Consider the following 13,797-nt stretch of genomic DNA (forward strand, 5'->3'; position numbering starts at 1 on the left):
AGGGTCACGGCCTCAGGGAACCCTCCGTACTTCCACGTGTCAGCTGCACAAGGGACTGCTGGCTGGAAAAGGAGGGAAACGCGACGCTGACTTCAATTCTTCTGTCGCGCACAGGCTCGTTTCAAACTGAAGTGTGCGTGCTTACACAGGCCCTGCTTTCATTGCACGTGCCAGGCTGGCCGGGGTGGGTGCCCTGGGGAGTAGTGAATTCTTGACGTTGCGTTTGGTTTTGTAGGTGAGGGCAGTCTCGTTCGTAAGGGGAGATAGGAAGTCATTTCAGAACCTGGAGAGGAAATGAGGTACCTGTACTGCATTAGCATAATCATGGCCTTGCCTTCGTACAGCCCCCAAGGCACAGAGCCAGGAAACGAGAAGCTTTGTGTTTGTTTGTAGCGCATCCATGTGTTCATTTTTCCACAGTGACTTAGGAAAGAACAGAGAGTCCCTGCCTTATCCTCTGGTCCGTTTACGTCACTCTCCAGTGCTGTTCAAACACTACTGTGTGCTTAACGAAGATTGGGTTTTTACATTATTGATGGGGTTGACCTCACTCTGGCAGTTACGTAACGAACCAGTCAAGATACAAGTAGATACCAGTGCCAGGTTTTCTTTTTGCCAGGTTTGCTGTCTTCCTTTGCCTTGTCTTTGAGATTCTGGCTCCCCTCCCTCCTCCCTTCATCTCCCCTGATGTTCTAGCACCCCCACACTCACTGACCTAGGCCTTGTTTTGCTTAGCACTTTATTGTGTCTATTATGTGTACTTCTGCATTTGGGGCAATTTTATTTTTAGAACTATCCGCTTGCATCATTCTCAGTAATTCAGCTTGTTGGAGCCCAGTACAGATGGTTTCTGTGGGACCAGCCGGGCCAGAATGACCTGAGATCTTGGGCAAAACACTGAGTACTGAGATTGCTTTGCGAGCAGCTGCTCAGGGACACGGGCTTTGTGCTTTGGCCTTGATTTAATACCGTGTTCAGCCGAGGACGGATTGGATGGAGCTCTTTTATGGCATGAGCACACGGCAGCCCCAGAATGAGAACACATCTCGGGCCACGGTGGGGGCTTGCTAACGTGGCTCACAGGCATGGAGGCCCAAGGGAAGCAAGGAGACATGCCTTCTGTGGCCAAGGATGAGCCGGAGCACTAGATGGCTGCCAGATTCGGAAAAGGACGCAAGGTGTGGAAGACTAGAAGTTACTTCACTTAGTGAGCCAAACCTGATGCAACGGCTCCTGAGCCTTTCCGGCGCGCTATCAATCTTTGCCTCTGAATATGCTGCTCTGATGGGTCCATTTTACTTAGTAGATGACCCATAATGTTTACTTTGTAGTGATTCACTACACTGACCAACACACCTGCTTGTGCCTCAGATGTGGGACCCGTTTCTGTAGGTGTTTGACATGGTGATTCCAAACCTGGCACCAGTTTTCTCCTGTCCGCTCTAGCTTTTGATATTCAGAACATACGCCACAGACTCCTCTGCTCGGTCATTGAAAAATCAGGATATTTTAATGTAGTTTTAGCTAGCCTGATATAGAGGAAATTCACATGGGCTGTATTTAAAGTAGTTTATATTGTACTAAATATTTGGGGTCAAGTTCTACTTCACATGGTATCTTTTAATCCAAAATATGTATTTGAACAGGGCGAACTACATGAACTTGGCATTTCTCCCAACTATCACTTTACTTCTCTTAGGAACTGAATAGCAGGCAGTCCAATTTGTTATCTTTGAAGGGGCCCCGAAATAAGAGTTACTATACAATAAATAAAGAGTCCTAATGGCCTAGCGTTGTAGGTATTTGACTGTCAACCGCAAGGCTAGCTATTCAAGTGTCCCAGCCACTCTGTAAGAGGAAGATGAAGCTTTCTGCCCCACGGAGATTCACAGCCTCAGAGACCCACAGGAGAAGCCCCAGTCTGTCTGATAGAGTCACCATGAGTCATAATTGGCTGTCTGCTAGTGAGTTTGGTACGATAGAGATTCAAAAGTTCAGAAATCCAAAATGGCTTTGTCAGAGTTCATATATATTGTACAGCCTCCCATATCAAAAAAGAAAAACTGCCATCTAAACAATTCTAACTCGTGGTGACCCTATAGGATAGACAAGAGCTGTCACTTTGGGTTTCCAAACTTTTATGTCTTTTAAAAGCCATAGAATGACTGGTGGGTTCGAACCACTGACTTTAGGATTGGCAGCTCAATGTGTAACCAACTAGCCACCCTGGGCCCAAATACCATATACCATTCCCGTGGAAGTCCCTTAATACCTCACGCTTTTTCAAATATTTCTTAGACTTGTTTTTTCCTGTAATTTGTGGGTCAGAGTTCTCCCATTTAAAACTATGATGATCAGTTAATAAATCAGTGTAACCTATTAGCTGAAAATATAATGGAATGCCATATCTAAGAAACCAGAGCTGATGTGACCTAGCTGATGTACCCTTCTGAATCAGTGCCCATACAACCCCAGGACACGTCAACAAAACCAAGACACCAAGAAAAAAATCATTGTTGGGCTGTGTTCTTAAATGTTTAGACTTTCCCCACAGTCATTCCCTTACTTCTCAACGCTTCCCCGTCTTCCCACCCTCATAAAGCGCTCCACTCTACATCTCTGCTGACCGACCGACCGTCGCCCTCCTTCCTCCACCCGGACTCTTCAGAGCGCTCTCAGCTGGGTCTGTCTGCTTCCCACGCTGTGTGACCTACGAGTGTGGCATTGTAATTTGAGCCTTCGTGGCACCGTGGTTCAGTGCTTGGCTGCTAATGGGTCAGCTTTATCTAACTCACCAGCTGCTCCACAGGAGAAGGGTCTGGAGTTGGCTTCCATAAAGATTTACGACTTTGGAAACCCTACTGGCCATTCTATTCTGTCCTACTGGATCACTATGAGCTGCAACTGGCTTTAGGACAGTGGCTTGGATTTTTCGTGTGTTACTCTGAGAGAATTGTCTGTTCTTGGAAGGAGGAGCCCTGGTGGCATAGTGGGTTACATGTTGGACAGCTAACCCCAAGTTGAGTAGTTCAAAACCACCAGTAGCTCTGAGGGAGAATGAACATGGCGTTCTTGTCCTATAAAGAGTCACAGGCTCAGAAACCCACAAGAGCAGTTCTACCCTGTCCCCTAGAGGTGTCGCTATGAGCCAGGCTTGATGTGATGGCAGCGAGGGAAGGATGAAAATAGATTGATGATAAACATGAAAATATTACCTTATTGGGACTCATCAAATAGGGAAAGTTAATATCTCGAGTTACACCCTTTTTTTGGGTGGTGTTGACAAAGAGGAACGTGCTTGATACGATGGATGGACATCCCCTTACAGAAGGGTCACGCGGAGGAGACGAGCCAGTCAGGGTGCAGTGAGCAACGATGAAACATACAACTTTCCTCTAGTTCCTAAATGCTTCCTCCTCCCCTCCCCCCACTATCATGATCCCAATTCTACCTTACAAATCTGGTTAGACCAGAAGATGTACACTGGTACAGATAGGAACTGGAAACACAAAGAATCCAGGACAGATGATCCCTTCAGGACCAGTGGTATGAGTGGCAATACCGGGAGGGTGGAGGAAAGGTCGGGTAGAAAGGGGCAATCGATTACAAGGATCTACATATAACCCCCTCCCTGGGGAATGGACAACAGAAAAGTGGGTTAAGGGAGACATCGGACAGTGTAAGACATGACAAAATAATAGTAATTTACAAATTATCAAGGTTCATGAGGGAGGAGAGGTGGGGAGGGAGAGGAAAAAATGACCTGTTACCAAGGCCTCAAGTAGAACACAAATTTTTTGAGAACGATGATGGCAACAAATGTATAAATATGCTTGACACAGTGGATGGATGGATTGTGATAAGAGTTGTATGGGCTCCCAGTAAAATAATCTTTAAAAAGAGAGAGAGAAAAAATAAAATAAATAAAAAAAATAAAAAGAGAGAGAGATGAGAATATTGTTTCAGCCTGGTGCAATGAGAAGGTCACTCCTGGGAATGTACATTCATGAGACCTTCCAGGAAAACAATGTATTTCAAAAGGCTTACAATAATTCATGCCTTTTTATTCTGATGCAATTTTATCTTTTGGAGCTATCCTAAAGAAATAGCAAATACAAAAGGAAATTGATATTTTCAAAAATGTTCGCTCCTCTGAATTTTATGGCGACCCGACACTAAAAGAAACCACGTGCCCCCAATTGGGGAAAATTGTTGGACAAGAATAACATCCCCTTGTGGTGGGCTGTCTTCCAAAGCATGGGCTTGAGACTACTGAATAGTGACGTGTATCTTGATAGAATGTCATGTAAGAGAGGAGTTATACATATAACATGATTACCTATTTTTTTAGAAGTGTGTCTAGTTAAATAGTAGAAGAATATACTGTATATACTCATGTATAAGCCAAGTTTTTCAGCACAAAAAAATGTGCTGAAAAACTGGGGTTCGGCTTATACATGGGTCAGTGGCACCCCAGCGAGGTGTAACATCTCGCGAGTGATTGCCGTACCACTGCTGTTCATTCAAAGCCCCACTGACACTGCAGGGCTTTGAAAGTTTGTTTACTCACATCTAACCAATCAGAGCCGTCCTATGACGTGGACAGCTCCAATTCGCAGAAACACCCATAGTGATTCACTTACCCCGGCAGCTGAACTGGTAAGGATGTGTCTGTGGCTGCGCTCCGTCTCTCCCCTCTGGTCTCTGTCTTAATTCACATCCTGCATTTCCCACCCTAGGCTTATACTCGAGTCAATCCGTTTTTCTGGTTTCCCAGGTAATAATTAGGTATCTCGGCTTATACTCAGGTCGGCTTATATTTGAGTATATATGGTAGTTAGAAATAGTGACTTCTAGCCTTTAAGACCCCAGACTCCAAAGCCCACAAAAAAGAAGCATACCAGACTGTGTGATCATGAGGTATCGAAGGGATCAGGTATCAGGCATCATCAGAATAAAAAATCTTATCATCGTGAACGAGGGGGGGAGTGCAGAGTGGAGTCCCAAAGCCCATTTGTAGGCCACTGGACATCCCCTTACAGAACGGTCTCGGGGAAGAGATGAGCCAGTCAGAGTGCGATGTAGAACGATGAAAAATATAACTTTCCTCTAGTTCCTAAATACTTCCTCCACCCCCCTTCTGCCTCCCCACTATCATGATCTCAATTCTACCTTGCAAGTCTGGCTAGACCAGAGGATGTACACTGGTACAGATAGGAACTGGAAATACAGGGAATCCAAGGTGGATGATCCCTTCAGGACCGATGGTGTGAGTGGCGATACTGGGAGTGTAGAGGGAGGGTGGATCGGAAAGAGGGAACCGACTACAAGGATCTACATGTGACTTCCCTGGGGGACGGACAACGCAAAAGTGGGTGAAGGGAGACGTCGTACAGAGCAAGATATGACAAAATAATAATTTATAAATTATCAAGAGTTCATGAGGGAGTGGGGACCTGGGAGGGAGGGGGAAAATGAGAGCTGATGCCAGGGGCTTAGGTGGAGAGCAAATGTTTTGAGAATAACGAGGGCAGTGAATGTACAAATGTGCTTTACACAATTGATGTACGTATGGATTGTGCTAAGAGTTGTATGAGCCCCTAATAAAATGATTTTTTAAAAAGAAAATAGAAAAACTTTAAAAAAAAAAAGAAAGAAAAGAAATGGTGATTTCTCCTTTGTGAGTTTTATGTTATAATAGGCAGCCAGTCCTTGGACCAGAAGACTATTGCTTGGAAAGCTTGAATGAGAATGTGTTTGTTATAAATGAAGTACTGAATTAAATATAAATTTCTTCCCTCAACAAATACTTATAAGTAAATAGAAAGGAAAAAATTTAATGGAAATAACTCCATGTCCATTATTTAATTGTAAAATTCTCCTGAAAATATGAATGTCTAATTCCCTCCATAAGATTCATTTCATTAAGTCTTTACTTTCCCTTTCATCATGACTAACCAATCTTCTATATTTATAGATACTTTTGCCCTGCTAATCAATGTTTATAGATTTCCTTAGGCAAGGGCTTTCTACATTTTTTTAATATCCATTGATCCTCATCCTTGTGAAACGATGATATTTCAAGGCGTACACCTTCTCTGGTGCATTCCCTTGGATTCATTTCATAAGTATTGCCAAGACAACTGCTCTTTGAAATATGAACATTCAGTCTAGTGAGACTGACCCAATATAGTTTATGAAAAGTCCCATTCTATTTTATGTACACTTTATCCCTTACACAGTTTTTCTCGGCTTTTCCTGCTCCTTTTGGGTTTTCCTATGTCTCCCAATTTCCTCTTACTAAAAAAAGAAAGAAAACGATAGGAAATGGGGGTGGGGGGTTGGAAACAACAACTGAAAGACAGCACACATACCGCAGAGTAGAGAGCAACGATGCAGAGAAAAGGGCTCAAGCTTTGGGATCTGTCAGAAGCAGGTAATGCTGCAGCTTAGCCCCTTCTAAGCCATGTGCCTTAAATTCTGAGCTTCACATTCCTGGTACACTGGAGATCATTCCATTTAACTTAAAGAGCTGGGAGACCCGGAAATACTATGCTGGAGGCCTCACACCTAGTTGTTCTTTAGGCATCAAAGAATCTGTTGTGACCAAACATGGTATCTTTCTCGGGTCAGTATTTTCTTAGCCATCCATGGTATATTCAGTGTTCTTCATCGGTATTGTAATTCAAAGACATGTAGTATGGCTCATGCCTCAATGTAAAGAAAATAAAAATCCACAGCTGGACCAAAGACAACGTAATGGTAAATGGGGAAACAGATCGAAGTTTCCAAAATGTTTGTTTTACTTGGAGACACAACCAGCACTCAGAAATGCAGCAGTTAAAACATCTAACAATGTGTTGCATTGGGCAGATCTGCGTCCAAAGACATCTTTAAAGTGGCAAAGCGTAAAGATGTCATTTTGCGAACCAAGGTTTCCCTGAGCCGAGTCCTGGTGTTTTCTGTTGGAAAGCTGGACAATAATTAGGGAAGACAGGGGAAGAATTGATGCATTTGGATGATGTTGTTGGTGTACAATGTTGACTATATCGCTGACTGCCTGAAGAATGAAGGAATCTGGCTTGGAAGAAGCTTCGCCAGAATGCTGTTTGGTAGTGAAGATGTTAAGACTTCGTCTCTCATGCCTGGGATGTGCTATCCCGAGGGAACAACCCCTGGGAGGACAGCATGCTTGGTAAAGGAGGGTCAGCTACAAAGAGAGAGCCCCTCAATGACACAAGCGGACACAGCCTCTGCCACAGTGGGCCCAGTGTAACAGCGATGGCGAGGTCGGTACACAACTAGGCGCTGCTTCCGTCTGTTAGCCTTGGGGGTACCAGGAATCAGAAGCGAGTCAGCGGTGGCTACCCACCGCCAGAGACCGAGAGGAAAGTGTTGGTTCATTGAAGCCACCCACTTCTCATACAGCAAGCAGTGCATGCTGAAAATACCTCCCCGTTTTGGTTGGTTGGTGTTTGCTGCCAAGTCCACTTAGACTCGTAGCAGCCCCGAAGGACAGGTCGGCACTGCTCCGCAGGGTTTCCTACACTGTAAGGTATACACAAGCAGACGGCGCGGTCTGCTCTCCTTCTAGCAGCTGATGGGTTCCAGTAGCTGCTCCCACTTGATACTGCGCCCCCAGGTCCCTGACCTGGTCTTGCGAGTGCTGTTGGGTCAGCACTTTGACTTCAGTCAGTTTGAACTCAGGGAAACTTCCTGTGGCGTCCTAGAACATCCTCAGAGTATTTCTATCAGTTCTCAAGAGTTATGTAATTAATTTTAACTAATTATTACTCATTGAAGTTAATCCGTATATCATTCCATAGTTCCGTCGCATCCAGCAGCATGTACAACGGCTCCCACGTCAGCTTCCACACATTCTTTTCCTTCCTGGACTCCTTGACGTCCTCTCCCTTTGACCCCCCTCCCCACACCACTGTACGCCCTGTCCCCCAAGCCCCTTATTCTAGTGGCTGCCCCTATAGGATCTTCTACCCTGGTATCATGTACCGAGAAACATATAACACAGCTTCAAGAGGGTGACCCCCGAAGTGACTGCCAGTTTCATTGGAGCTCACCAAGTCTGTCTTCCAGAGAGCGCTGGGATCCATCCAAGCAGCCTTTAACTATTGCACTACCAGGGCTGCGTTATCCCCCCTGTAGGAAATGATCCCCACCACATAACCCCGGGTTCGGCCACGTCTTGGTTCATGTGCAACCTAACCCAAAGCTTGGAGCCTTTGGAAAGTGTGCCATTTCCCAAGGAGGGTCACTCGTTCAGAGTGGAACAGAAATGGGCCACTGTCCCAGAACGGTGGCAGGAGCAGGAGCTGGAGCTCCCTGCCACTGGGATTTTCCAGTTGCTCGAGATTGCAGTGCAACTCAACCTGAAAACATCATCTTTCGTGAAACTGGATAGAGAATATTCCATTTCATTAGTTTCACATAGAGAGGGCCTGGTACTTTTATGTAGTTTGAATCTTAAAGAAAATATCTCATTGAGTTTGCACACCTATTACGTCTATTCCGATGGCCCTTGTGGGTTTCTGAGATGCTTAACCCTTTACAGGAGTAGGGAGTAGAATGCCTCATCTGTCTCCTGAGGAGCGGTTGGCTGGTAGTTTTGAACTATTGACCTTGTGGTTAACTACCCAGTGCATAACCACTGTGCCAGCAAGGCTCCTTCAAGAAAACAGAGAAGAAATTAGGAGCTTGGGATGGGACAAGAGAAATGATGACCAGGATTAGGACCATCATTGTTGCTGTTACTGAATGGTACTCACAGATGGAGAGGAAGCTCCTTTCTCCCCAGCAGTAAGTGAAAGGAAGTGCTCATGGAAGTCGCCATGTAGGTACCAGGGAATTATATATCTATTCCTCAGATTGTTATGATAAAGTAGTGGATTCCAATAATATTAAGATGTAGCACAGTGAAGGTGCTGTGCAAATCACCAATGTGGTCCAAGGATGTAGCGTTCTGATCCTATGCTTTGACCAAAATCAGGGTTCCGAACACTGAAGAAAGTGGATGGGAGAGAGCTAGGAAGCAAAGGGCATTTATAGAGGGCTAAATACAGGCATGTACATATGTATATATAAATATATTTACATATGACAATGGGGAAAGAGATCTATGTGCATATATTTATAGGTTTAGTATTGAGGTAGCAGATGGACATTGGGCCTCTACTCAAGTACTCCCTCAATGCAAGAACATTTTGTTCTATTAAACTGGCATTCCATGATGCTCAACTTCCCGACACGATTGCTGAAGACAAAGTGGGTGTATAAGCAAATGTGATGAAGAAAACTGATGGTGGCCGGCTACCAAAAAATATAGTGTCTGGGGTCTTAAAGGCTTGAAGATAAAAAAGCGGCCATCTAGCTCAGAAGCAACCAAGCCCACATGGGAGAAGCACACCAGCCTGTGTGATCAGGAGTTGTCGATAGGATTAGGTATCAGGCATCAAAGAAAAAGAAATCATTGTGAATGAAGGGGAGTGCAAAGTGGAGACCCAAAGCCCATCTGTAGGCAAATGGACATCCCCTTACAGAAGGGTTTCAGGGAGGAGACCAGCCAGTCAGGGTGCAGTATAGTACCTATGAAACATGCAGCTTTCCTCTAGTTCACTAATGTTTCCTCCCCCACACCCCACTATCATGATCCCAATTCTACCTTACAAATCCGGCTAGATCAGAGGATGTACACTGGTACAGATAAGAAGTGGAAACACAGGGAATCCAGGAGAGACAAACCCCTCAGGACCAATAATGAGGGTAGCAATACCAGGAGGGGAAGGATAAAGTGGCGGAGAAACGGGGAACGGATCACAGTTATCTATATATAGCCCCCTTCCTTGGGGGAACGCACAACAGAAAAGTGGGTGAAGAGAGACATCGGACAGTGTAAGACATGACAAAATAATAATAATTTATAAATTATCGAGTGTTTGAGAGGGAGGGGAAAAATGAGGTGATATCAAGGGCTCAAGTAGGAAGAAAATATTTGAGAATGATGATGGCAACAAATGTACTATGTTCTTGACACGATGGATGGATGGATGGATGATGGATTGTGATAAGAGTCGTACGAGCTCCCAATAAAATGATTCAAAAGAAAGAAAGTGGATGGGTTGTTTGTATCTTCTATGAGCTTCTGTGCATGTCCCTTCTCTCCTCTTGGCTGTTGGTAAGGGAGGAGCGTACGTTCTCCTCATTCTTAAGTGTGGATCTCGGACTCTTCTACTGTAGGTCAGACCTTCTCCTCCGTCCCCGCTCTCCCCTCTCTCTCGCTCTTTCTTTTTCTGACGAGCAGTCATCTATTATCGGTTGTATTAATCTTTTCAAAGAACAAACCTTTGACACTATTGATTTTCTCTACTGTGCATCTGCTTTCTCATTCATTGGTTTCTGTTCTATTCTTTTTAATTCACTGTTGTCTCCATTTGTCTACTTTGGGGCTAGTACGGTATGCTTGCGCTAAAGGGAAGCTTAGAGCTTTGATCTAGCAACCATGCTTCATTTCCAAAATATACATTTAAAAGCATAAGTTATTTTGCATCCCACGAATTTTACCACATTGAGCCTTTTATTGTGATTCAATTCAAATGCTCTGGTTTTCAGTGTGATTTCTTCTCTGGCCCCTAGGCTCTTCAGAAGCGAGTAGCCCAATATTCAAATATTTGGGATTTTTATAATCACCTCTCTCTGTTCTGGTGAGAGAATGCCCCTAGTCTTATAGAACTATTCTTTGATATGTTTTTAAATGTTCACCCTCAGTGTTTTATATATTTTAAGAATTTAAAGAAGAACACCAAGAAATGAACTTCTTTTTAATATGTGCAGGTTCTCATTTTTTAAAAAAAATTTTACTGCCTACAAACACATACAAACACACATTCACAGATCTTTGGTAGATTGCTGAGAAGATTTTAAGAAGGCTGGCAGTAGCTGGGCAAGGGTGAATTCAGGGGGAGAATGCCGTGGAGCTGGGGGAAGGCAGTTGCTTAAGCATTAAATCCTAAATCAAATAGCACACCAGAATCTGGGGTGAAGGCCAGTGGAATATTTTTACTTACTCAGGCACTGGAGTTATGTAAACAGAAGCTGTTACACACCCAGGGTTTCGTGACTGAGAAAGTGAACTTGTGCGTTTGTGTTTTTTTTGTAGGTTCAAAAAGGCATTTGAATCTGAGCCAACACTACAGTCAGGAATCAATTACGCGGTCCTCCTCCTGGCAGCTGGGCACCAGTTTGAATCTTCCTTTGAGCTCCGGAAAGTTGGTAAATGGGGCTTGTTGTTTCACATGGAAACCCAGACACGGAACCCAATTGGGTGCCGAGAAGAAAGACCAGCTCTGACTTCCTGGTGGGGGAGAGAAGGGGACGGGGTTATTACATTTTCTTCTTTCTAAAAAATTATATTTTCATAGTATCTCACCCTCTGGGGCAGAAACCTGATAGGAGGGTGAAATTCAATGGTCAATGTATTCCCCGTTTCTAAAAGTGCCCCCCCCACCCTAACTTAAAGTAAGCGGTATGAAAGGTAACAGGATGCTTTCCTTTCTGAGCTTCTAAAGTAGAAAACGCGTCCTGCTCAGGAGAGGCCCCGTTCCCCGCAGTCAGTGGGTGAAGCTCGTGCTGCAGTCCGTTGTCTGTGTGGTTGGTTGTCATCAAGTTGGATCGGCGGTGACCCCACGTGCGCAGAGAGGGGCTGCTCGGTGGGGCTGCCCGGCCTGTGACGCGCATATGCACATGGTACCACCGTGCCACTCCCAGATCGCTTGTTCGTCACCAAGGGACGAGCATCCCTTCCCACGGGCGGGCCTGATGGCCAGTTGTCTGCTCAGCATCACTGATAGCGGGGTGGGACACTGCCTCCTGACACAAGGAATATGAAACACACGGCCTCTAGGGCAGTGGTTCTCAACCTTACTAATGCCTCGACCCTTTCATACGGTTCCTCGTGTTGTGGTGACCCCCCAACCATAAGATCATTTTTGTTGCTACTTCATCCCTGTCATTTTGCTACTGTGATGAATCGGGTGACTCCTGTGAAAGGGTCGTTCGACCCCAATGGGGTTGCAACCCTCAGATTGAGAACTGCTGCCTGGGAGGTCACCCACAGTGCTTGACCTGAATCTGATCCACTCTGTCGGGCTAGGGTCCAATCGGTAGGAATCACAGTGTATAGAGAAGTAAGTTCAACACCCATGAAGAAGTCGTCAGAGAAATCCAGGGAGCGAGGACCCTCTGTAAGGCAGCTCTCCTGCTCGCCTCCTTCAGAAAGCCAGTGTCAACAAGAACAGGGCGGTGGTTTGGGTCGGTTAAAAGAGATTTAGAGACAATTAAAACCAAATGCAATGACTGATCCCTGCCTCAAAGATTTGGGAATAGTCGGGAAATTTGCATTGGGACAGGCTATTCCCTATTAAGGAGCCATTCGTATAGTGGTATAATCGAATGAGGCATTGGTGGCCCCATGGTATAGTGTTTGCCTCCTTTGTGGGAGTGCTGGGCCAGCGCACTTCAGACACAGCCACCACCCAGTGGTCAGTGGTGAGTTGCTGGTTGCTATGACACTGACCACATGTCAGCAGAACTTACAGACTCACACAGACTAGGAAGAAAGACCAGGTGACTTATTGCTGAAAGTCAGCCCATGGAAACTCTAGATCACAGCCATCTAAGTCACCATGGATCGTGGGGAAGGCACAGGACTGGCCAGCAGTTTGTTTTGTAACACATGGGGTCCCCGTGAGTTAGGGACCAATGGCCAGCAGCTGATGACAACCATGATAGACTAGGGGTACGTAGGAGAGTGTATGTTGCAGAGCTTTGGGGTGAACTGTCATGGTGCCTGCAACTTAAAATGGTTGAGCAAAAAGGATTCAGGAAGATGAACCAATAGGAAAATGGCCCTTATTAACAATTGTTGAATGTCCAAGTATGGCATTGGTATGTATTCATGGTACAGTTTCTCTTTGTATATGTTTGAAATTTGTTGTAGCAGAAACTTAAAAGAAGCTATCTCATGTCCATCACGGACAAGCTGAAGCCATCTGACATTGTTAAACTGCGCTGAGCTCTATTCTTCTCACTACAAAGGGACATCATCCCTAAGTCATTGTGTTGTATGAGTTGGGAGAGTGAGCATTTCCACGATGTCATGTACTGTGATTAAAAAGCCAATGCCTCATCTTCCTCCCTCAGAGTAGCTGGTGCGTTCAAATGCCTGACCTTGTGGTTGGCAGCCTAACACATAGTCCACTATGCCATGATGCCTACTGGTAGGCATACAGTAGTGCAGTTAAAGCTCCGTGCCCTCGTTTTCTACATTAAAATAGCCTCTAGGAATGGCTACAGAGTGATAAACTATATTTGAGAGTAATAAACTATATTTGAAACTAAACTATTAAAAGTATGAGATACTTCAGAGGTTAACCGATTCTAATTAGACTCTTGTTAAAATGCTAATGGGTTCGACAATGAGTCTAAAATTGATCAAAGAATTGGTAGTTCGAACGGCAGTGGTATATTATTTATTGTTAATACATTTAGCCAAAAAAATTTTAAAGACAGAAAAATGTAGAGCTGTTAAGAGCTCGGTAAGCCAACCAGTGTTGTTGAGCCAACTCCAGCTTTGCCTAACCGTGTGTCAGCAGAGAACTCTGATTCCTAGGATTTTCAATGGTTAATATGTTTTGGAAATAGATCTCCAGCATTTTCTTCCAAAACGCCTCTGCTGGACTTGAGCCCACTAGCCACGTGGTGACGCCACATTCTTTATCTGCTGGC

General features: G+C 44.8%; 1 protein-coding gene across 1 annotated transcript in view; it reads left to right on the forward strand.

Annotated features, from left to right (window-relative positions):
- MAP3K5 (mitogen-activated protein kinase kinase kinase 5) overlaps window positions 1-13,797 on the forward strand; it is a 233,375-nt gene that overhangs the window by 123,898 nt on the left and 95,680 nt on the right. Inside the window, exon 8 of the mRNA XM_075554484.1 lies at window positions 11,171-11,283. Within this exon, the coding sequence (XP_075410599.1) occupies window positions 11,171-11,283 (113 nt within the window). The remainder of the gene's footprint in view (window positions 1-11,170; window positions 11,284-13,797) is intronic.

Source organism: Tenrec ecaudatus, chromosome 7 (assembly GCF_050624435.1).
Source record: "Tenrec ecaudatus isolate mTenEca1 chromosome 7, mTenEca1.hap1, whole genome shotgun sequence".
Taxonomy (NCBI): domain Eukaryota; kingdom Metazoa; phylum Chordata; class Mammalia; order Afrosoricida; family Tenrecidae; genus Tenrec; species Tenrec ecaudatus.